General features: G+C 42.9%; 1 protein-coding gene across 1 annotated transcript in view; it reads left to right on the top strand.

Moving 5' to 3' along the window:
- FLT1 (fms related receptor tyrosine kinase 1) overlaps positions 1-26,191 on the top strand; it is a 168,910-nt gene that overhangs the window by 99,691 nt on the left and 43,028 nt on the right. The window contains exons 14-15 of the mRNA XM_065896240.1: positions 1,507-1,653; positions 21,437-21,568. Coding sequence (XP_065752312.1) covers positions 1,507-1,653; positions 21,437-21,568 — 279 coding nt within the window. The remainder of the gene's footprint in view (positions 1-1,506; positions 1,654-21,436; positions 21,569-26,191) is intronic.

The raw sequence follows: 26,191 nt of genomic DNA, 5'->3' as shown, positions 1-26,191 counted from the left end.
CAAAGGATCGTTGCTATCACGCATTTCACACTATAGTTGACGAGTTTATAAATTAGCACTCCTTCAAGTCTGTTTTGCCTTCAGATTGCATTTTGTATAAAATGTGAAAAGACTAATGATAAGCTGTGGAAATCAAAATGGAATGAGAAATCTGTTTCTCCTAACAGATAGCCACCCTGCCATGTCATGCTATGTCAACATGTTCTCAAAGTCATATGGTAATATACTTCTTAACCTGAGATTTCTCAATTGCTTTAATGAATGCTAATCCTGAGAGTTTCCCTGCAGGAATAAAAACAGAAAGGTTTGGGGACTCGGCAGAATCCTGCAGGGACATGGAATCAGAGCCATTGCAAGGTGTCATCTCTTAGAGCGTTGTAATCACTCCTAAGCTGCTTTCACAGTGTTAGTACAATAAGATGAGGAATGGTCAGAGAAAGCTCAGACTGTGTAATTGAAACCAGTGACGCAGAATGTGTAAGTGATGCCCAAACTATTTTGATTTGTCTTCCAGGATTTGCCACGAGTGGGGCGGGGGGAAGGATGACGTGAGAGGGGGGGAAGGAAAGATTTCAGGAGTTGTCTTTACTCTTTGACCGTGGAAGCTTGAGTTACCGATCCAGCACCTGCCCAACTAGAATGTATACGCATCAGCAGGACTGATTCCATAAAAATAGAGACACGTACTCACGGGGGCCTTGGGGTACTGCTGTCCCTCTGTGAGATTTTAATGTTGTAATGTATTGCATCCTAATGTATTAAATCCATTTTGTTGTACTATATCGGTTGGCATTTTATTAAAATAAATTGTATCATATTTGTATGTTTTAAGAGAAAGTAATATAAAATACAATGTTTGTACTATTATATAGTGCAAAAACTACAAGTCTGTGCCTCTGCCTCTTGAATTAATCCTTTGTTCGTTTGCATTTGGGAAGGGATTGGAGGAAAGAGATAATCAATAAAGCTTTCAGAGTGCAAGAAATTCTCCCACTTGGTCTGCTGCCTTACAGTTTAGGTTACTGACAGCTGAGTGACACAAACATGCCCTCACATGTTAATGAAACACAAAAATACAAAATTCGATTGGCTCGTTACTATAACTCTCTGTATTTATGTAAAAACTCCCTACAAGCCTATATCCAAAATCATGTCTGTTTCCTTTTTAGTTCCTAAAATATCATGCAAAATCCTTAGGTTTTAGAAAAAGCTTCTCTCAAAGAAAGGAAGGAAACTAGTTGGCCAGGCGAAAACCTTGATATTGAAATCTAAAAATACAGAGTTGAGTTCTTGATTTTCCTGTGTTCTAACAGATTTCAATTTATTGTAGTAACTTAATAAAGAGGAAGCAGTAGGCTGACCATAGAGGAGAAATTGAGGGAATAAAATATGAATGAAAACTTATAGTTTTGCTGTTTTCCTCTCTACTTTTAAAATGTGGATATGCATATATAATAAAAGAATAAAATTGACGAGTAATAACAATTCCCTTTCTTTATTCACTAGATCAGGAAGCACCCTACCTCCTACGAAACCTCAGTGATCACACAGTGGCTATCAGCAGTTCTACGACTTTAGATTGTCACGCTAACGGTGTCCCAGAGCCTCAGATAACCTGGTTTAAAAACAACCACAAAATACAACAAGAACCTGGTAAGAGATTTTTTTTTCCTTGTGTTTACTTTCTTCTCACCTTCTTCTTCCCTTAAAATTCCTATCACCTCCTTTCAGGATGTCTAGAACTACTTGCTGATAGACCTGCAAAGATGAATTGGGTTCTGGTTCATGCTTACATCACTTGCAGCGAGGGATACTGGAGTCAGTTCTTACTACAGACCATATTCCTACCCCTACAGAAAGATCCTTCCAGAATCTGCTTTAAATCGTGCATTCAGGGAATTCCCTGGCGGTCCAGTGGTTAGGACTGCCAGGGCCTGGGTTCGATCCCTCATTGGGGAACTAAGATCCTACAAGTCAGGCGGCAAAAAAAAAAAAATCGTGCATTCAGAGAGAAATGGTAAGAGCCCCTCAGAAAATGTTTCAGTTCATCTTGACAGCAGGGAAGAGTGAGCCGTTAGTTCCTTGATTTGAGGTATAGCAAAGTTTTGAACGCCTGGCATAGATGAAGTTCAGAGTAGATTTATAGCCTCCTTAGTTCACCTTATAACAATTTCAATGATTTGGTAAAAAGAAGAATATTTTAAATTACATTTTATAATACTGGTAAAAAAAAATCTAAATTAATGGTCATGTTGATTGTCTTTCAACAAAAATATATATTTAATACCAACTACACTTAAATCCGCAAGTATAAACATTATTGTGTGCCTCGTGACTCCATGGTTGAATAAGAGTAAAATGAACTCAGTTATAATTTTGATTAGTAATTACATTTCTATTAAAGATAAACTTGCCATTTATTTGCAACATCCTGACAACCTAAATCAAATAACCAGCAATATGGAGTCATCCTTCAATGCGAATCCTCAAAATGAAATCTCCATTTGAGTTTGATGCACAGAAGAAGGTTGTGGTAGAGCATCTCCAATTTTAACATATCTACAAATACCTTAGAAAGGCCTTACGCTAAGCAGGTCCACAACTGATCACATCACATGATTCTCCTCCTCTTGTACAGACATCGTGTATCCATCATCCACATTAGAGGTGGTCTCTCTCCTTCCCCCTCTTCCTCTAATCCAGCAGGCTGAGCAGGTTGTACCTACAAAAATGTGAACTGTGTCTCAAATCCATTCTTTCCTCTGCTTTCTTCTCGTCAGTCTCCTGGTTCAGGTGCTCACTGTCTATGTCCTGGACATCTGCAGGAGTCTCCTCACTGGTCTCCCTACCTCTCTTTTTCTCTCTTTGCATCTGTCTTCCACACAACTAAAATGGCGCATCCCTGTTCCAAGTCTTCCACTGGCTCTCCATCACAGGACCCAGTTCAAGCATCTGACAAAGAAGGCCTTCAACAACGGGCCCTGCCTACTTCTTACAGCGAATGCTCCCCCCGCCTTGAACTTTATTTACATTCTAACAATTGCCAAACTCTTGTAGATCGCGGCACATGTCATGCTGCTTCAGCCCCTATGCTTTTTTTGTTCCTGTGTCCCCTCTGCCTGGAGTGCCTTCCCTTCATGGAACGCCGACCCATCCCTTAAGACACTGGGTGTTTTCCCTCCTGAAAGCCTTAACTCAACCCCTGCAAAGAGGAGGCAGGTTCTCCATGAGTCTTTATTATCTAGGCGTATTTCTGTCCTCTCTTCCTGAGTTGTCTTATAGTCACCGGTTCGTGCGAGTCTGTATTATCTGTGCATGTCGCTACTGCCCTCTTCCTGTACTGTACCATGAGTTCATGTGTATGCTCTCTTCCTCTGTGTTTATCATCATATCACGGCCTCATCCTGAGTACACTGTATCTTCATGTGATTTGTATCTTGTCCTTTTGTCCTCAAAACCTGTCATAGTGCTTGGCAATGAATCAATGTTTCGTGAATGAATGAATGGTTTTCAGAAAATCTTATCCTTAGCAAGTTCACTTGGTAGCACAAATGCCTAGACTTTGGGGGAGGAGAGAGGCTGCACCATAGAATTTTTAAAGCTAAAGGGACCTTTGGAATATCTTTAGTTCCACTTGAAGAGTAGAAAATGGAGGTGCAAAGAGGTAAAGTGATTTGCCCAAGATGACACACTATTAAGAAAGGTAGTTTCGGGCTTCCCTGGTGGCGCAGTGGTTGAGAGTCCGCCTGCCGTTGCAGAGGACGCGGGTTTGTGCCCCGGTCTGGGAGGATCCCACGTGTCGCGGAGCGGCTGGGCCCGTGAGCCATGGCCGCTGGGCCTGTGCGTCTGGAGCCCGTGCTCCGCAGCGGGAGAGGCCACAGCAGTGAGAGGCCCGTGTACCGCAAAAATAAATAAATAAATAAGGAAAAGAAAGGTAGTTTCATAGAAAATTCAGCCCTTGAAGTATTCTAGCAAAATAAAAGGATGAATGAATATGTGAATAAATAATAGCTTGGGAAACAATGTCTGTAATATGCTCCCCTTAGAGATTCAGAGTTCACATTAGTATATTAAAGACCCAAAGAAGTCCTGTACTGAAAAAATCAGGTGAACTGTGCTTTTAAGTTCTGTATTCCCCAAATTGACTTGATCACAAAATATATTTTGTGAAATGTCGTAAAATGTTGGATGGTTCTTTGAAAGTAGTAAATTTGACTTAAATTCAGTTTTTGTGCTTTGGATATGGATTCAAGAATTAGAGTTGAACCAATTTGAAAGCTCATGACTGTTCTGGGATTAGAGGGAGAGACCAGGGAGTTACTGTAAATGGAAAAATATTATGAGGTGTTGGGCGGGTTTGCATCCTAGCATTGTCCTCGTGGGTCAGAGAATTTGGGCGACTCACTTATCCTTACCCTCTGAGCCTGTATTTCCTTATTTATAAAACTGAGATAATACTGACCACAGAGGAATGTGGTATGGTTGCAATGAGTTAATATAACTGAGCTGACCCATAGACATGGTTTAGTAAATACTATCTTCCCACCCACCTCCCTCATCTGTATAGAAATTGGCCCACGAATTGTCAGAATCTGTTGGAAGGTATCAGAGGGTTAATTAATAAGTCAGCTCAAATGTCAAACGACTCTAAATCTAACAAAGATGTCCTCCTCACAGCTTTCTTTGATCTTCTGAGGGCCAAAAGAAGAACATCTAAAAAGAGTTTTATATAAATTCTTATATAAAACCTTCCCTAAATATCATTCTAATATGCTATTATTAGCATTTATTGAGTTCCGCTATACTAAATTGTCAATTTTCTCTCTCTCTCTCTCTCTGTTCCCTTTATTCACTCTTTAAAACTACTATAGTTGTTTTGGAAAGGAATTTCTTAATTTTCTGGAGATAATCTCTTTCTTACGTGCATTTATATGGTATTTGTAAAGTTTCATATGTGAGACTCCCATTTGAGGCGGTAGATCAGCAGCCAATGCAACACCCTGTATGACTGCGACCCTTTTGTCCGTGTGTGTAGATATCTTCAAAAATACCACTTCTTTTATGGTTGCTTCTTTTTACAAATCTATAAGTGAAGATTACGGATAACCAAAGTGATCATCCTTAATTAACTCACTGGTTGTTCCAAAGCTGACATAGAAAAACATCAAGATCACAGGCTGAAAAAGACTGAAAGCTAGCTCATTATATCCTAAGCCTTTGGAAAGCTTAACTGGGTTTTTAAAACCTGAGAATAAACTGTGCATCCTTTGGAGACTTGAGATGCATCTTTTTTTTGCGGTACGCTGGCGTCTCACTGTTGTGGCCTCTCCCGTTGCGGAGCACAGGCTCCGGACGCGCAGGCTCAGCGGCCGTGGCTCACGGGCCCAGCCGCTCCGCGGCATGTGGGATCTTCCCGGGCCGGGGCACGAACCCGCATCCCCTGCATCGGCAGGCGGACTCTCAACCACTGCGCCACCAGGGAAGCCCGAGATGCATCTTTTTATATGAAGCCTGGCAACTCAAAAAGAACCTATATACTGAGAGTATTTTGGTGACCTTGGATCATTGATAGGATCTGGCCCATTATCATTGTTTTTGGTAAATGACAACTTACTCGAGTCCAAAGAAAACAGAGAAGAGAGTTAATGTTCTGGACAAGTGGCGATCAAACACCTGCCGAGAGAATTTAGGGGAGGGGAACTTCTTCTCTCCCTTCTCATTTCCTTTCAGGAAGACCTTTCCATGGGGGCAGAGCCATTCTAGAGAAGAAATGCAATTTCTAGAAAGTTCTATGAAAGCCAAGGAGTAAGTTCTTGGGACAAGGGACATCAAGCAGGGACAGAAGAGGTCCTAAGCACGCAGCCCAGGGAAGCATGTACTTAGGGGGGCAGGAAGTCCCCTCCCCAGGGCACCCACGGGCGGACTCCCTACTGCCAGCCACACAACCCATCACACCTGCAGGCTTCCCAGGGCCTCGACTGCATGGCCCAACCCTGCTAACTCCCATCTACCCCCGTGACTTCCGCCACAGCCTGCACTGGCTCGTTTTCTCCCCCAGCCTCTGGCCAGAGGAGCCTCCTTTCACATCCCAGAGCACGTAATCCTTCCTTTTCTCTGATGTTTGCTTTTTTTTTTTTTTTTTTTAACAATCTGTGTCACGTCGTAGAGCACATCACTTAGCTGTTCTCTGGCTTGACGTGTGCCCGTTAAAACCTTTGAAGATAGATATACTATCTTCATAGGTTTTCTTTATCGAAAATAATAAAAATGTACTGAGCACTCACCAGGTACCCAGGAACTGTTAGGAGTTTTACAAATGTCTCGTTTATTGATACTTTCCACGACTGTCATCTGAGGTAGGTACTGTTATCAGCTGCATTTCCAGGTCTGTTTTGACTTTGCACACTCTCGTTAGGTGGCCGGTACTATTCTAAGCTCCTTACTAATGTTAGTTTGTTTAACTCCTCCTAACAGTTCTATGAGGTTTGCTAAATTATTGTGCCTGTTTGACAGGCTGTGGGATGAGGAAGCAGAAACATAAGGGAAATAAGTGGCTCCAGGTCATAGGGCTAGTGGGTAGCAGACCAAGGTTTAAACCAGAAGAGCAACTCTGAACGCAGAGCACGTGGAGCTAAACGCTAGTTCCCATCACTCAGAAGAGAACAGACACTAGTTTTAAATGACCTCGTGGGCATTAATAAGCATTTAAAGCAATGAATATTTTCTCATTTCCAGCCCTTAAAGATTAAGCTATAAAAACTGTAGTTTATTTTTAAAAATGTAAAGCATAGGGCTTCCCTGGTGGCGCAGTGGTTGAGAGTCCGCCTGCCGATGCAGGGGACGCGGGTTCGTGCCCCGGTCCGGGAAGATCCCACATGCCGCGGAGCGGCTGGGCCCGTGAGCCATGGCCGCTGAGCCTGCGCGTCCGGAGCCTGTGCTCCGCAACGGGAGAGGCCACAACAGTGAGAGGCCCGCGTACCGCAAAAAAGAAAAAAAGTAAAGCATATTAAAATATTCAAAGCATTTTAAAGAAGTGGACATGCCGTATATAAAATTAAAAATTATTTTGAACCAAAATCCAGTTAGTTTTAAAAGGTCCAGAATTCATTCCATATCAGCCCCACAGTCTTTTATTCATTCAGGAGACATCATTAAGGCACTATTTTGTGTCTGGTGCTGTGCAAGGCCCTGCAAATACAGCAGTGAACAAGAAAATGAAAATCTGAACAAGCAAATATCTAAGGTAATCAGTTAGTGTACGTCTTTAAGTGAACACAGCTTCTTCAGGCACCAGCCATGTGTGTCCTAACTTACTATCATCAGGACGATGGGCACCAGAGTTAATGAGCCTAAAAATGGAATAAGGTGAATTAATAAATGGGACAGGTAGAAAATGTGGCTCCATCGCAGGACTAAAAGATCTTTAATACATTAGATAATTGAAAAAATACATCCTTTGTACTTTAATTTTCCTGCTTCAACACTGAGTGTACAGTAGGTTCTCAATCATTCATTCTTAGTGGAATACATCGAATGGAAGAGAGATAAGGAGGAAATAAGAGAAAAGACGCAAAGAGTGATAAAAGGTAGGAGAACCTCCAGATTAGACCCAAGTAAAGAACTGGGAACGATTAGGAGGGACTGATAGGGTGCAAAGTGTTGAAAGAGGGAGGTGATTTGAGACATGTTTACTTTGAAGAGGCATATTTACTTTGAAGAGACAGGTTAAAAGAGAACAGAGCCACTAAAGTGAGTATAATATAAAGGACCAGACATGAAAGGAAAATGTGAAATGACCAGTACCAGAGAAGCACCACGAGAGCTCTAAGTTGGAGACAGATTCCATGACAGTGGCTGCTTTGAGTATGGTTTGATTCTTAGGGGTAGACAGACAGGAAAGCTCCTTTAAGAAACATTCTTTCTGTCAGGCTAACCATTTTAAGAATTTGCACCCAGACTTGGAACAATGGAATAAAGTCACCCTGGAGAACCTCTGACTCCCCGGAGTGTCTTCGTAACTCCTCCAGCCACCTGCCCAAGGGACTGGCAGTTCCCCCCAAATGATCAAAAAAGTCACCTTTCTAGCTCACACTCTTCCCAGATTGTCCAGTGAGGTCCTAAAATGTTTAAAGCTGTGACAGAGCTGAGTAAGCACAGCAAGTGGGGCTGTTGGCCACTGAGTTCGTAGTGACACTGTAAGGAATCAAGATCAGTTTGCAAAGCAGAGGTGGCAGGAGGTGGGTCCAGCTTAGGTCTACACTGATGCACGCACAAACCATCTCCCAGATGGGGGTACAGAGAAAACGGGGTTCCTGACAAAAGCCATTCAACTGCTGAAAAAAGTAAGCCCTTCCTCTCTGAAAATATTTCAGAGAACAGAAGGCGATACTGACCTGAGATGTTTTTAGTAAAGCCCAAGAAACCGTCATCGAAATTTCTAGAACAGCAAGACATTTTCAGAATATTTTAAGATTAAAACAGTAGGGTTGGAACCACAAAGAATTCAGGAAGAATTAATTCCATCTCGGAAGAATTAATTCCATCTCACTCTCAATGTTCCTTCCTAAGTGAGATCTTGGTCACTAGGACTATTTATCTAAGGATCTGAAAGGGGCATCTTTCCTGTCGTCACTGTGTCACTGACACCAAATATCTGTACCTGTAAGCGCATATTCAGATCAAGGTGACCTACTGTCCTAGTACCTGGGGGACAGAATTACACCTGAAGTGTCAAGTGGTTTTCATAGATCTGAGAAAGATCCTGAGGAAAAGCAGAGGAGAAAGATCAATGAGGATGTTGATGCCCCGGGATGATAAACCGACCCTCACTCTCAGGCTATTTTTGCATGATTTCCTAGAATAATGAAATTCAGAAATGTCAATTAACCTTTTGCAAAACTTGAATAGTAATTGCCTTTTCTTTCTCATGAAATGTACCCTTATGGTGCAAAATGGATTAAGAGACATTGCAGGAAAGAAATGAGTATAAACATCCCAGGTACACACAGGGCAGCACAGGGGGAGCTGAGTGGGCTGCTCTGTTTATCATTCCCATCATGCACTGAGGCAATGTGCTCACGTGATTGGCTCATCAGCCAATCACGTCATCCCTTCCTCTGCTACCTGTGTCTTTAAGGTAAAGGGTTCTAGGTACCCAGACCAAGAAGGGCCAAGCTTCACTAGTAGATACCCCGGTAGCTCTTCATCCAAAACTCTTCTGCCAGAATATCTCAAGGTTTAGTTGTATCTGTGAGAGCAACGTAAGCGTGAAGGACACCCTGAACATAGCATAGAACCGAGGCTCAGCTCTTTTCTAAGGATAAACTTCCATTTAGAAGGTGAGGGGAAAAGGAGTGGAATTAAGGGGGGATTGGAGTTGGGGTAATAGCAGGGAAGACTCTGGCATTGGTTGGCAGTGCCAGAGTTCAGAGCTACTAGCCCAATCCAGACAAGAGGACCCCCGACCCTAACCACAGCTGTAACCTGCTAAAAGACTGGAGAATTACTTCCTGCGATTACTTGCTAACGCTTGGCTGGTTTGGTGGGACTGACGCATGTAGGGCAGTGGAGCTGTAGCGTTTACATCCAGAAAAGTAACCCGTGAGTAGAGGCCCGTTTTGTACTGGAAATCAGTAGAAGTTATTTATGGAGACTCAATCCTGACACCCCCAAATCTCTCTCTTTATCGTCAAGTTACACCGTATTTAGGTCTTACATGTACATACATAGCATCGTATCACATCCTAATGCTTTGCCCAAAGGAAACTACTTGGATGCCTTTTCCAGCCTATTATCCTCATCCCCATTCAGCCCAGAAAAGCCTCCCAAAAGCTGTCAGCCACAGCAAGACCCAGCTGAGGGGTCACACGTAAGCCGGCACAGACTCGTTCATATAAACAACAAGGTCCCCTGCAAGTTGTTTACGTTTGGTTGGGTGCCTTTTTAGAAGCCCTCTTGAATGTTCAAATGAAAAATTTAGAACATAAGAAATGGGAGAGAACTTGTAAATGTGGGCATCGCTTTAGAAAGATCCTCTCCCTTTTTTAAAAAAATTGTGGCAAAATACACATCAATTTTACCATTTTACCCATTAAAAGTGCACGATTCAGTGGCAGTACGTATTTTAACAATGCCCTGCACCCATCACCAGTGTCTAGTTTCAGAACTTTCGCATCACCTCAAAGGGAAACCTCATACCCCTTAAGGCTCTTCCCTTCTGACTGTGAATTCACCCCCTCTTTTGACCTTTTCTGTGACCTCTTGTGACCCATGGAACTGTACTTTGAGCACGGCCACGATCAGCAGCTTGCTTTGTCTGAAGAGCAGTCGATGTTTGAGAGACCAGTAGCAGAGAAAAAGGAAGGGAGAGCAAGAAAAACAAGAGGGAAATAAAGATGGATGGGGATGGGGGAGGGGGAGGGCAGACTCTCCCAGGAGTGTTCCCAGAGACCAGCAGGGGCTGTGCCCTGTCCAGAGTCACTAACTCCAAAACTAAGAGCCATGGTCTGGGCTCTTGGAGTGGAAGCGGGTCTCCATCCCCAATCCACAATTTCCTGCTTACATTGAAGCCTGGGTGACTAAAGAAAGAAAACTCAGACACTACCTGGATAAGTTTTCTCCTCCATCTCTTGGCAAAATAATGAGATGAGGTTTTTCTATCTCACAAGTTCAGCATTTGCATGGAAACTCCTCCTCCCCCCTCAAGGACAAACTTGAAACAGCTTAACCAGGATCTAAAGTGACACATAGCAATGCAGCTGGGGTCACCACTCTGCCCAGTTCAATTAAGGAAAATATGCCAACAAATACATTCTCAGATGCTCATCTGTGAACTCAGCCCATCACTTAATTGCTACTGAAAAAGTTAAATCAAGTAAATTCACTCCTCCTCCACCCACATTCAGTCAAAGCTTGATTTTTGCATAATCTGCTTCTGAGATCCCTCTCCCTCGCTCCCTCTCTCCCTCGCTCCCCCGCTCCCTCTCTCCCCCTCTCTCCCTCGCTCCCTCTCTCCCTCGCTCTCTCTCGCCAGTCTCCTGAAGGAATAGGTTTTGGCTTGTCCTTTTCTTGCTTTAAACCACAACTGTAAATTACCGTGAAGCGTAGATCTGCTTTTCTTCAAAAATATTTTATCATTCTATACATAGTCAATATTCTAAAGTTTTGCAAATATGTAAGTCTTTGGATCCACAGAGCTTTTCAACGTTCATTCAGTGGCTCTTTGTTGATGGTAAAGAGGCCTACAATTTCATTATTAAAACTCCTGTTATTTATTTTAATAAGTAATACATGAGTACGTTTTCATTTTCAAAGCTCACATCGTACCAAAATAGAATAAGCTGTAAAAATTTCCCTTATGGGGAATGGACACATAACTGTTTCATGTGTATTTCATCAAAGATTTTTCCATTTTTTACCTACATATGTGTATATATGCAAATGTGGGACACAGATATATGTGAGGCAAATGATAGATGGGGTTCATTCATTCATTCAACAGCTGTTCCCTGAGAGCCAGCTCTGTGCCAGGAGTACACCAGGTGCTGGAAACAAAACAGGGACCTTGAATTTCCATTCTAATGGGAAAGTACAGGTAATAAATTTAACAAACAAAACTATAAGCCTACAGCATACAATCAGATAGTACTAACTGTTGTGACGAACAAAATAAGATAATGGATTACAGTAGGGCTATATGGGAAAGCCAGCATCTCTAAGATAAGTTTGAGTTGAGCTCATACTCCGTGTTTTGTTTTATGACTTGCTTTTATCACAATATATCCTGGAGATCTTTCTATGTCTGTACCTATTGTCTGCCTCATTTTTTTAAGCAGGCATACACTATAACATAGTATGTGTTCCCATAATTTATTTAGCTATTCTCCTAACGATGGAAAAACACCTTCTTGACTTTAACCTCTTATGCAGTGCCGTATTATTTCCTGCCTTAAAATGGTCATAGAAACGCTACTTTACTATCCACAGAAAGGCCACTTAAGGTGAATGGCTGTATCCTGCAGTACAAATTCATCCAACCTCATGGAAGGGGCTATGGCCAATCTGAACATACCACAAGAATTTATTGGGGCGGAGATGAGTGCATGTGTGTATATTACGTGTGTGCACACATGCACGCATGTGTTTATAATTTATAGACATAAATGGTGAATAGCTAAGGTTTTATAGCTAATAACTGTAGAGTTAGCACCACTTGACATGTTTTTTAAGTGCCCAAATCATCTTGAACTACTTCATTGGAACAATAGTAAAGTTCACAGTGAAAGGGCAAAAAAATGCTTTTCCCTTTTAAGTGTTTAGAAATACATGTGTTTTTGGCATAGCTACAGGGTGCTCACTTCAACCACAACCCCTTCAGTTCAACTGGTTTACAATTTCTTAAGAGCGTCTAGAAACTATTCTGTTATCATAACCCACTTTTGGAAGTTAAACTAGTGAAGCAATAGACCTTATCTCAAATGAAAGAACCTTTGTTTATGGCTTTCCCCTTATTCAGTGGTTGCATGGAGAGGAATATTATACAGCTTGTTCATCACTGTCCTTAATCTCATTCTTTTCTAAGAGCTTCTCTTCTTTCTCTGTCTTTTTCAAGGCTATAGAGCCAACAGTCTCACCACAGATCACATCGCCCATCAGATCCCCTTTAGACCATATGTTTTAAACATCTCACAACTCTCTTACAACTTAGCACGTTATTATAAGGCTGCTTTTCACCATGTCTCAGATTATTCCATACTTTACCAACTTTTTTTTCCTTACATCTGTAAAGGCTTTGCCACAAGGCTTGACCTTAGAGTGAAATTCTCAATAAAGAAGGAAGAAGCTGTATGGTGACCATGTGAAAACACAGGACTCGTCCATCTTTTTAGTGCTATTTGATGAGCCCATCATTCTTCATTCCTGAATTCTGTCAGCCTTTAAAATTTACTAAGCTTGGATTTCTCTTCCCCAGACATAGTTTTCCAACCTCCGAAGTTTGACTGGATATGTACTATCTCCTTTGTGTTGCTTGCGGGAAATCAATCAGACATCCTATCGCTAGTTTTCTTGGGTCACCTTTAACCATCCTGAATCTGTATTTTCGCTCTTCTGATCCTTAATTCAGATACAGCTCTCAGCTGCTGAATTCCTTTCAGAACTGCCAATCTAAAGGTATGATTATTTACTGTGACCTAGAACTACATCATCATAGCTACCATTTATTGAAAACGTAGCGCATGCCAACTTCAAAGCGTTTATCATTTAGTTGGTGAGCCAAGACTATCATAACGAAAATTACTTTTTTTTTCCTAAACGTAACACTCATTCCCTACCATGAGCCAGACATTTTGTTATATTCTAAAGAAAAGGGAAGTGAGTAAAACTTAGTCCTCACCTTTGAAAAACTTACACATAACAGGTACAAAGTCAACTCAAAAATATGCAACATGAATGGCATGAAATTCCATTAGATACAAATTAGCACCTCTGACTGAGGTAATCAGGGGAGGCTTCGGGGAGGAAATGCCATTTGAATTGGACTTTGATGGGTGCAGGAGAGTTTTGATCATGATAAATTGTAAGTTTCCGTGGGAATTGTCATGATTTTTGTGGTTGGAAATTGTTTAGGTGATCCATCTGGAAGGAAGCAGGCCTACAATTAAATTACCTCAGCAACACAAAGCAGAGCATCACGTTTATGAGTTCTACTTGTTCTAATAACTAACACCCAAAGGGGAAAGATGAAATTCAGATAAAGTGACTCTTCAAAGAACCCAATACGATATGGGGATATATGTATATGTATAGCTGATTCACTTTGTTATAAAGCAGAAACTAACACACCATTGTAAAGCAATTACACTCCAATAAAGATGTTTAAAAAAAAAAAGAACCCAATGCCATTTTGCATAATAACAAAAATTACGTTATCAAGGAATAAATATAATTGAAGAACAATATATTTAAAGAGAAAATCCTAAAGCTGTCAAATGACATAAAAGATGACCTAAGTAACGCAAAGATATTTGGTATTCTTAGATGGGAATGTTTATTATCAAGTTGAACCATTTTTGAGCCATTTTATAGGTCAAAATATTGACAATTTCATGTTTCGACCTAAAAATAAATATGACAATTTCCCCCAAATTATTACATAAATTCAGTGGAATTCCCATCAACATTCCAACAGTGCTTTTTACAGAATTTGACAAGCTAAACCTGAAATCCATATTGAAGTGTAAAGGTCCAAGACAATTTTGAAAAGGGGATCATCTCATACCAAATATCAAGTTGTGTTATCAAGCAATCATAACTTAAGTTAATCATGGTTTTACTCACGTGGGACAGATAAACAGGTCATTGTGAACAAATAGAGAGCCTAAAAACAGAACCACAAATATATGGACACTGAGTATCTGACAGAGCTGGCACCACAACTTAGTGGAAGAAGCACAGATTATTCCGTAAGTGAAGCTGGCATAATTGGCTATTTATACAGTAAAAGTTAGATTCCTTTTTTTTTTTTTTTTTTCCTTTGCGGTACACGGGCCTCTCACTGTTGTGGCCTCTCCCGTTGCGGAGCACAGGCTCCGGACGCGCAGGCTCAGCGGCCATGGCTCACGGGCCCAGCCGCTCGGCGGCATGTGGGATCCTCGCGGACGGGGGCACGAACCCGTGTCCCCTGCATCAGCAGGTGGACTCCCAACCACTGCGCCACCAGGGAAGCCCTAAAAGTTAGATTCTTACCTCACGCGATAAACATACCCTTCTCCAAAAGAAAATCTAGATGTATTAAACACCTAAGTGAGAAAAGGCAAAATTCTTTAATCAGATTTTTTTGGGGAAGAAAGTATATAAGGGGAATGAATAGTTTATGATATCAGAATAGGAAATATTTCTTTAACAAGTAACAAAAAGCACAAAGGATAATAGATTGATAAATTTGACTGCATTAAGATTCTAAAGGCTTTTGAATTAAAAATTCACCATAGGGGCTTCCCTGGTGGCGCAGTGGTTGAGAATCCACCTGCCGATGCAGGGGACGCGGGTTCGTGCCCCGGTCCGGGAAGATCCCACATGCCGCGGAGCGGCTGGGCCTGTGAGCCATGGCCACTGGGCCTGCGTGTCCGGAGCCTGTGCTCCGCAACCGGAGAGGCCACAACAGTGAGAGGCCCGCGTACAGAAAAAAAAAAAAAAAATTCACCATAAACAAAGTATCAAAGACGGTTCATAGAATGGGGAAGACTTGTAACATATTTAACAAGGGCCCAGGATCCAAAACATATAAAGAACCCTAAAATCATTGAGAACAAAACAAATAGGCTAATAGGAAAATGTGCAAAGGACAGGAACAGGCAATTCACAGGAAAAGAAGCCTGAATGGCCAACCAAGATGGAAAAAGATGTCCCACCTAACTAGAAATCAGGGACGTCACTTCACACCCAAAATTTTGCCATCAGTTAAAACACCTGATAACACCAAATACTGGTGAGTAATGGGAAAGGGGGGCACTTACTCATTGCTGGTTAAAGTGTAAATTGGTATATTTTGGAAGACAATTTTGTAATACTCGGTAGAGTTGAAAATGGGTATATCCTATAACCCAGTACCAAGAGATATTGCATAACAAGGTACACATAGCTGTATCAGATGTGCATTGTGGCCTTCTTTGTAACATCAAAAAAAAGTGGAAACTACCTAACTACCGTATAGAAGTGGATAAAAAAAAAAAACTGTGGCTTTTTAATACAGTGGAATATTACATGTCAGTGAAGTGAACACCATCTACGTGTATCAACAAGGATAAATATTAAAACACTGTTGAATAGAAAAAAAATCCAAGTTAAAAAAGGATATGTACCATATGACACAATTTATTTGGAATTTTAAAACCCAGAAAATATTATATATTCTATAGAGATACACATCCATCAATATGTAGACAAAGTACAAAAACATGAGAATGAGGTGCACCAACTTTAGGATAGTGGTAGCTTTGGAGAGAGGGAGGAGAAGGGGGAAAGTATCTATAAATTTTTGCAGCAACGTGGATGGACCTAGAGATTGTCATAGTGAGTGAAGTCAGTCAGACAGACAGACATCATATGATATCGCTTATGAGGAATCTAAAAAAAATGGTACAAATGAACTTATTTACAAAACAGTAATAGAGTCACAGATGTAGAAAACAAACTTACGGTTACCAACGGGGAAAGGGGGGAGGGATAAATTGGGAGACTGGGATTGACATATACACACTAGTATGTATAAAATAGATAACTAATAAGAACCTACTGTGTAGCACAGGGGACTCCACGCAATACTCTGTAATGACCTATGTGGGAAAAGAATCTTCAAAAGAGTGGACATATGTATAACTGAATCATTTCGCCGTACAGCAGAAACTAACACAACACTGTAAATCAACTATACTCCAATAAAAATTTTAAAATTAAATTAACACGTCAAAAAAGAGAGAGAGGGGTCTAAAGCAAATATGGCAAAACGCTGACATCTGGCTCTCTTAATGGTGAGCCACATGGGTTATATTTTTTCTGCACTCTTAAAATCTTTGAAATTACAATGAAAAAATTCAAAACTAAAAAGAGAGTCCTCCTTAAAAGGTGAGCTCCACTGGTAGACCAGAGCCTGTATCATAGTGAACAGGTTGCATCAAGGTAGCAACAGGTTAAGGCATTAAAGAAACTAGGGGACGGACTTCCCTGATGGTCCAGTAGTTAAGACTTCACCTTGCAATGCAGGGGATGTGGGTTCGATCTCCGGTCGGGGAGTTAAGATCCCACGTGCCCCCCGGCCCAAACATAAAACAGAAGCAATATTGTAACAAATTCAATAAAGACTTAAAAAAAAAAAAAAGAACTACAGTTGTCTCCCCTAGTTTAAGTATGGGCAGAAGATTTGATGAATGGGGAAAAATAATAAGGGGATTAACTGGCCTATTTGTGTGAGAAGGGAAATAAGTAGCGAGAGTGGAGAATGAGAGAAGCGTGACGAGGTTTCTCGGGGGTCTGATGACGACGTATCCAGGTCTGTGCCTTTGTTGCTGTGCAGAGTGAGGCCAAGTCAGAAAGAAGAGCTGTGCTTGTTGATTTTGGACACTCTCTCACCCCATCTCTCCTCCACGTGATGGGAAGAGGGAACTGGGCCAGATGATGTCAGCCCATCAGCATCCCTGGCACCATCCTCTCACCTCTACAATTACACATCTGTCTCCTTGGGTGAAATCCAAGTCCTTTGACTTTCTTTGATCATGCCGTTAGCCTTAATTTGGGATCTGAGTGATAGAAACTTGGTTGAGGCTCAGGTCAGCTGCAGTGGAGACCACTGTGGGTAGCCAGATCGCTGCTCTTCCAAACGTTCATTGCCCCGATCACCCACTCTCCAGCCACACTTTCACTTTCTGGGAGCGCCACTTACACCATATCTTGCACTTTTCAAAGCTTTCACTGAAAGTATTTCTGTTGATCCTCATAGCAATACCATGAAATAGATAAAGCAGGGGTTTTTTGTTTGTTTTACAGATGGGGAAACCGCCCCACAGGGATTAAATGATCTAGCCAAGGTTACAGGGCAGAGCTCTCGTGTTTTTTCCAGAACCATCCTGGACTCATCTCTGTCTATTCCTGGATCCAATAAAGCACCAATTTCTGTGGCTTGTTTCTACGAAGTGTCTGTTTCCATCTCTCCCCCCTCCACTTCCTTTCCCACCATCCACCCTTGGAGCCTTAACACTCCTTGCCTGAATTACCACTGCTGAGCTGGACTTCCAGATACCACTTTTTCCTCATTCCAGTCCATCCTGCATTCTCCTTCTAGACTAAACTTCCTTAAACATTGCTCTCATTAGGTCATTTCCCTCAAAAATCTTTGTGACCCTCTCTTTCCTTCTCCATTGAATGGAAACTCCTCAGCCAGGATTTCAAAGCTCTCCTTAATCTGAACTCACCTTTTCCAGTCAACTACTCAAAACAGGTGCTTTGAAAATAAAAATGGCTAAGAAACACATGAAAGAATGTTCCGAAAAGATACAAATTAAGACAACCATCATTTTACTCTATCAAATCAACAAAGTTTTGTGTTTTCTATCTTTTAGATGCTACTGGTAGGAAAGTGATGAAACAGTCTCTTATCCTCTGCTGGTAGAAGCTTTGACTGGTGTTATCTTTTTGGAAGGCAGTCTGATTATATGAATCAAGAGCTTTTGACCTAATAGATCTGTTTCTGGAAATCTCTCCTAAGGAAATAATCTGAAATTCAGAAAAATCTTTATGCTTAAAGATGTCATTGCACTATTATTTATAGTTACGAGCAATTAGATATAACCTAACACCAATCATTAGGGTACATGCATACGTTGAATGACTATATTCAAAGCATGTAAGAACATGGGGAATAACTTATGCTATGATATTGGGGGGGTGGGGTCAGTATTTAAATTTGTATAAGCATTAGGAGAAATCTTACCAACATTTCACTACTGGACTTGTTTCCTCTCTCCCAGCACACTATTTCACACGTTCTTCTCTTGCTTCAAACCTCCAAATTTACCTCCTCCTCAGTTTCAACAGATGAGTACCTCTTGTTTATTGAGAAATGTATCACCAAATTGTCCAGTCTATGTCCCTTTACGCTCTGCCATTCTTCCTGTTAAGTTGAATGAACTGTCCCGATTCCTATCCAAGGCCAGTTCAGCCAGAGTTCCATCCCCTCTCACTTCTTTAAGAATCCACTCCTGGTACTGTTCCTTCTGTTCTTGTTCTCTCTCTCGTTCTCTCTCGTTCTCTCTCTCTCTCTCTCTCTCTCTCCCCCCCCCCATCTCAGATTATTCCTATCAGCACGTAAACATGCTGTAAAGTTTCACATTTCAAAAACGAATTCATTCCTTGACCTCGTGGTCTCCAGCTACCCTCCTGACAGTAACCCCCTAGCCGTCTCTCCTCCATCACCTCCTGTCTCTAAGTGACAGTCATCAAGCTTCTGTTCCCAGATGTCACTGAAACGGCTCATCGCCAAACCCAGTGGTCTGTGATCTCCCTTCTTCGTAGTCTTTCAGCTACACCGAACTTAGCTCGTCGCCCTTCTCTATCATGAGCTCTCTCCTTGGTTCTAGGAATCACGCTCTCCTGGTTTTCTTGCAACTTCCTGGGCTACTCCTTCTCATTCCCTGCTGCTTCCTCTTTCTCTAATTTCCCGGGGCTCAGCCTTCAGGCCAGCTGTCGTCTCTCTCCAGACTCACTTCCCATGAGCTTTGTTTCCATTCCCCTGGCTTTCCATGCCTCCCGAATGTTGAGTCCCTGCAGCCAGCTCTAACCCCGACCTCCTCCCTGGGCCCCCAATGAAACCTCACGAAACAGAACTCTTGATTTTTCTCCCTCAAACCTGCTCCCCACCCCTCTCCAGGAAGGGTACCACCACCCTCCCAGCTGTTCAAACTATCAACCCTGAAGCCAGACTTTTATTACTCTTTTTCATGTACCACATGCTAACCCATAAGCAAGCCTTCAAAAGATCCCCAGCGCCACCAATCCCTACCACTTCCAACAAACACAGTCACCCCTGGACAGAGCCACTGTATCTTTCCCTAAACAAGCTCCTTCCTGCCCCACGGGCTTTATATTTGTTACTCCCTGTGCCTAGAATGCCCTTTTCCAGGTCCTCACCTGCTCACCCCTGCCCACCTCCCGGGTCTCTGCTCAAAACGTCACGTGCTCAGAGTCTCCTCAGAACACCCCATCTAAGGTAGCTTCTTCACCCTCCTTAACTTGTGACCTCCTTAACCGGGTCTATTTCCCTCACAAACGTTATGGCTACTTGAAATGACATTCTTTACTGGTACTTCTCCCAAACTATAATTTAAGCCCTTTGCAGGCAAGGACTCATTTGCCTTGCTTATTACCATATCACCAGCATCTAGACTAGTGTCCAGTACACAGTGGACCTCAAAAATAGTCATTATGTCAATGAACAAGCTGTGTAAAAAAGGCCACTTTAAAAAAACTAAAGGAGAACTGACTGGGGGTGAGATTGTAGGTTTGTCTGTCTTTTCACATTTTCTTTATGCTTTCCAGTATTTCTCAAGTTTTCTATATCAGATATAGTTTTTATAATCAGGAGAATACAAACTATTTCAACTAACAAAATACAGCCTCTGGTCTGGTCGGGTTCAATTTATTCCGGAACAAGCACTTGGTGTGTGTTCATTTCAGGGTCTTGCCTTTTCTCAGTGGCCCCCCTTCTCCCATCACCTGTGATAACCTGACCTCGGCTCAAGGCCCATATACTCCATGACGCCTTCCCTGAGTGGCCTATTCTTACTGAGCTCCTCCCCAGCCACACTTTACATTTGATTGGGTCCGCTGTGCTACATGTATTTATTCTCACGCATCAAACATTTTCTGTTTGCTGGTGTGTGTGTGTGTGTGTGTCGAGGGGTGGGGTGGGGGAGGGAGGGAGGGAGAGAGAGAGAGAGAGAGACAGAGAGAGAGAGAGAGAGAATATGTATGTATGTATGTTGTATTTGGTATGAGTTGATCTTCCCTCCTCGACAGACACGGTGTCTTAGCCTGCCCCTCCCTACCCCCCCAAGTCTCTGCCACAGACTAAAGTCCAGTCAGTACTCAAATACACGGGGACAGTACTTGCTACTGAAGCGACTGGGTCCGGAAGCTCCTTCCCTCACACCGGCTCCACAGTAATACTTAAACCTGCATTTACTGAGCACCTACTATGTGCTGGGCACTTGCTATTCATTTTCCCGTTGATTGAGTAGGAACTGCTTTCACTGTCATCGTAAGACTGAGGAAACTGAAACAGAAAGGTGAAGTAACTGGCCTAAAGTGACAGAGCTGTGCTGGTGAGGCCTCGATTAAAGCCCAGCCCAAGCTCTTTACCACTGTGACCAACGAGATGGGATTGGCTTTGACCCCTGAGCCACGAATGTGCTTTCCATCAAACTGCACGCTCTCGGTTGAGTCCCTTAACCTCCCCAAACTTCAGTGTCCACGTTTGAAAGCTGGAGACGATAACCCCTTACAGGGCGGTTGTCGAGATGGGAATGGGGTGTCGGTCGTGCCTGACACACGGCGGGCATTGAGGAAATGGTAGTTTATTATTATTATTATCATTAGATATGCCACCTCCTTGATATGCGCTCTTTCAAGTTGGGGGCGGTAGCCCCATCTCATTTCTTTCTGGCCTGGGTCAGATCTGCATCTCCCAAGTAGGGGCGCAGAGCTATAGAAGGTACTACGAAAAAGCCTGGAGGAGAGAAAACAAATGCGCAGCCCTGGCCCAGGTGAACCAGAGTCTGGATTTCCTCGTCTGGAGGCATAATGATAGAAAGAGGGCTGTGGTACAGAAGTGGCCGTTTTGGTTTGTCATCCAGGCTCACTCATCTAAACATCTCTCGCTCCCCAGGAATCATTTTAGGACCAGGAAGCAGCACACTGTTTATTGAAAGAGTCACGGAAGAGGATGAAGGTGTCTATCACTGCAGAGCCACCAACCAGAAGGGGTCCGTGGAGAGCTCGGCATACCTCACCGTGCAAGGTAAACAACTGCTCCAGAAAGCGCGAGAAGCTGCTCAGACACTTATTTCCCTGTTTGTTGAACTTTCCACCTCCCAGTGGCCCGCTGCCCCTCCAGTCTATTCCTTTCCCTGACCTCCTTTTCCCCTCCCCGTCCCGCTGGGAAGGCCTGGCTGGTCCCCCTCCTGGCGAGGCTGAAGGTGAGGACACAGGCCACCGTCAGAACACAGTCTCCGTGGGGGGACGGTAGTTCCCGGAAGACAGGAGAGCCAGCTGCTGCCAGAGCCATGACACTGACCCACAGAGAATGACCAGAGTGGCCACACCTGTGAGAAAGAAATCCAAGAAAGCAGAAGACGGGTGTAGAGAGAGAGAAACCCCACACGCTGGAAATTATCCATTCTTTTTCCAGTTCCCACCAGTTACACATATGCCGGCTCTTCCCGCCGTTTTCGTAAACTGGTTTTTTAACACGAAGTAGGCCGCTAAATACTCTCAGAGAGAAGCAACACGTGATAAACAGACCACGTGGAAGAAAAATATTCCAAGGGCTTCCTCAGTTTTGTCGAGCAGCAAAACCTAAAGGGACCTAATCCGACCGTGGACTCTGGCCACGTGGCTTCCATTTAGAACAGAGATTAGACCTCAATTTCAATTCTCCAAAGCCAAAAATCATCCCAGAAAACATAACATTTATAGCACCGTAAAGTCTTCGAATTGGCGCCTCTTAGATGTATACACATCTATGGCTCGCTGAGGTTTTACGTGAAGAGATGGAATTTCTTCAGTAGCCTGTTTGCAAATGCTCCCCAGTAGACTTCAGAATATGTAAGAATTTCTGAAGGAAGTCTTGCAGTGGTTCGTGGTTACCATCCTCCTCACCCCAGCACACTCGGTCCTGCACATGCGTCTCCTCCAGCCTCAGCTCTCATCCCCTCACACGCCCCAGGCCCCTCACCTGGACTAAACCGGAACACACCGCACTCCCCCTGGTCCTCTGCCCTTTACACGTCGTTTTCCCTTTGTCTGAACAGCCTTCCTTCCTGACTTGTTCTCCCCCAGACAATCCTACTCCCACCTTTTATTTTTTTAAATCTCTTTTACTGAAGTACAGTTAACTTACATTGTGGTAGTTTTAAGTGTACAGCAGAGTGATTCACTTATACATTATCCGTTCTTTTTCAGAGTCTTTTCCATTATAGGTTATTACAAGATATTGAGTAGAGTTCCCTGTGCTCTGCAGCGGGTCCTTGTTGTTTACCTGTTTTATATATAGTAATCCTACTCATCTTTTCAAATTCACTTTCGCTCTTGGGTCACTTTCTCTACACCTCATGTCTCGTGTCTCACCACCGTGCCCCCTGAACCCGGTGCTCCCACAGCACTTGGCGTGGACCTTGAATACAACGCTCATCGTTGCGTTATTCACTCTCCTGGTCCAGGGCACTCGAGAAATGTTCGCTGGATTAATCTCTTTAGAAAACCACCAGTGAATGTCTGAAGAAAGAAACACATCACTATATCGCTGAGGGCATTAGAGAGAAGCCAAATTAAATTAAGTCAACCACTTATGTATTTGCCCAGGACGCTGCAGGATATGGACGTGCAAGTCACGATCCCTAACCTCTCTGTGCTTTGAAAACCTAGTTGGAAGGCGATTAAGGGGAACACGAAACCGTTAGAACCAGATCAATGAACATTTTGAGCTCCTCCTGTGGGTAACACAGAAACCCTAGTTTGTATCAAACAGACTACACAGTGCCGCTGATAAAGGCTAAAGGACTTCCTAGAGGCCAAAAATGATATGGCGAGTGACTTGACCTCTGAAGGAGGCCTTGCAGGATGTTGGATTGGCCAAGTGGATGGGGCAGGAAAGAAGACAGTGAGTTATGTGGCAGCTCTGGACCTCCCACACTGATATCTCCCTTGGCAATGACAGAATCTAAACAATTCTAACCATTTCCTATTGGCTGGTCCATTGACTTTTCTGAGGAATTGGTGCTTTTGTTTTTAAATTTATCTTACTGAAGTATAGTTGATTTACGATGTTGTGTTAATCCTACCGTACAGCAAAGGGATTCAGTTATACATATACATTCTTTTTCATATTCTTGTCCATTTTGCTTTCTCACAGGATATTGAATATAGTTCCCTGTGCTATGCAGTAGGACCCTGTTGATTATCCATTCTCTATATAATAGTTTGCATCTGCTAATCCCAAACGCCCAATCCATCCCTCCCCGACCCCGAGGAATTGGTACTTTGGATTCATGATCTCGTTTTCCTCACGGGGCATTAATCTTCAGTATCACTTAGAGAAACGGTCTAATCTGCAAGGTAGCTGCAGACACTATATATATATGACTCCGTCTTTTCACCCATTATTGCCCCCAACAGCCCTGTTTTGAGTTCTTGTGTCTGCTTTTTATAGTTTTTCTGCCGTCTCCTCCTTTGCTCTCTTTTGTAACTCTTTCTCTGCTCTCAGAGTGATGGCTGTATCCAGCCTCTCTGCTGAAAAACTATGGTTAGCTGAGAAATTACTTGATCCGCCATCATCAAGTCACGCATGAAATATCTGTACCTATTTCTAAGAGAAGCATAAACAAACGAAGGCATATCCTAATACGGTAATGATAAAACAGTGCAAGGAAATGAGGATGTTTAGTCTAAAAATGAGTCCACTTGGGGAGGACAGGATTGTTTTCTTCAAATATTTAAAGGGCTTTCAGACAGAGGAGAGGTTGGCCTCATTCTTTGACTCACCAGAAAAGATAACCAGAACCAAGGAAGGGAGATGGTGGCAAAATTTCAAAGAGGCAGGTTTCAGCTCCACATAAAGGTATAATTTTGAATAGGAGGAATTTCTGAAAGTTGACAGTATGTGCATCTTGTGAATGAGACGCAGTATCTTGAACAGAAGTACTCTGGGCTCATTGAATAAAGATTTCATCCTTGGACGCTGTTCAGAACGGTTAAAGGCAGTACCTGCCTGTGATCTCATCACTGAAATGAGACTCTTGCTTCTGGAGTCTGAATCATTTATTCTTCTCACTCTGGTGGCTGTGAATTAGGTGAATCAAGCTTTAGACTTGGGCTTCCCTGGTGGCGCAGTGGTTAAGGATCCGCCTGCCAATGCCGGCGACACGGGTTCAAGCCCCGGTCCGGGAAGATCCCACATGCCGTGGAGCAACTAAGCCCATGCGCCACAACTACTGAGCCTGCGCTCTAGAGCCCGCGCTCCACAACTACTGAAGCCTGCGCGCCTAGAGCCCGTGCTCCACAAGCACGGCAATGCGAAGCCCGCGCACCACAACGAAGAGTAGCGCCCGCGCACCACAACTAGAGAGAGCCAGTGCGCAGCAACAAAGACCCTTCACAGACAAAAATAAATCAATACATTTAAAGAAAAAAGTAAGAAAGCTTTAGACTTGATTTCCTAATGTATGCAGTATAGACCCTCCACACTGACCTATCTTGTCAGGTTGAGTTTAGGAAGTGAAACCAGGGAAATAAGTTGTGTCTGTGGCTATGTTTAACATATTTAAAGAGGTTCACAAATTAGCCAGGAAGGAAACTGTCTGCTCTTTTTATTTCCTTTGAAAAAGGATTCTTATACTCATAGATAAAACAATGTGTTATTTTTGTATCTGAAAAGGATGAGCGGACTGGGGAATCAAAGTGGCTTCTTTAAATAATCACAGGTCTTGTTTGGTTTGGACTGCTCAGGAGCACACGTGGAGTGCTCAGAGGGGAAGTTCTAATATTAAAAACAACAGCAACAAAACTGTAACTAACCAAAATACTTTCTGAAATTAACATAGCACGCCACAGCCCGTGGAACTCAACGGGACCGTTACAGTGCAATGGGGGCACATTTTCATCCAAGGATTTAAAATAAACTATACTTTATCATTATTAGTAATAACCACTATGTGTGTGTGTGTGTGTGTGTGTGTGTGTGTGTGTATTCCTCTAACAGATTTAGGCTTTGCTATTGAAATAATAGCAAAGCATTATAATATCATTTATAATCACACAGGAGAAAACAACTTGAAGAATAGTTACCATTTTTAACATTCTTTTGAGGAAGGCTGATGGATGCAAAAATCATGGAAAGCACAAGACTGCCTCAGGGCACTCCGAATACTTCAGATGGCACCACAGGTGTGATTTGTAAATGTTGTGCCGCAATAATCGCACATTAACACGTTTCAGGAAAGGACTCACATGGCAGGAAGGATACACTATGTTCTTTAACATCTTTAGGTAAGATGAGCTCAAAAGGGACTTGTCTTGGGTATCCAGCCTTTTTTCATCACGCTTGGCCAGCGTTGAGTTTGCATCTCTCCTTTCTGAGCCTCCTCTGATCTCTGACTGCCCCTACCTTAGCTCCTCTCTTCCTAAAGCCTGCGTGCCCCCACTTCTCTCCCCCTGGCTCTCCTGGTACTAGGGAGGATGTGATAAACTAATTGACACGAAGATGTTGGTGACTGATGTCACTCCTGTCATGGGTGTTGGCAGTTCAGAAGGGTTTCCCCAGGAGAGAACAGAGAGAGACCGACCACTAAGCAGGCAGCTCACTAATTTCACATGGGAGGGCTGGGGGCGGGATGTGCATGCCTGTGTAATTAAACCCAAGCAATGA

Source organism: Phocoena phocoena, chromosome 18 (genome assembly GCF_963924675.1).
Source record: "Phocoena phocoena chromosome 18, mPhoPho1.1, whole genome shotgun sequence".
Lineage (NCBI taxonomy): Eukaryota > Metazoa > Chordata > Mammalia > Artiodactyla > Phocoenidae > Phocoena > Phocoena phocoena.
Note: the sequence above shows the minus strand (reverse complement) of the source record. Positions and strands in the feature narration are given on the sequence as shown.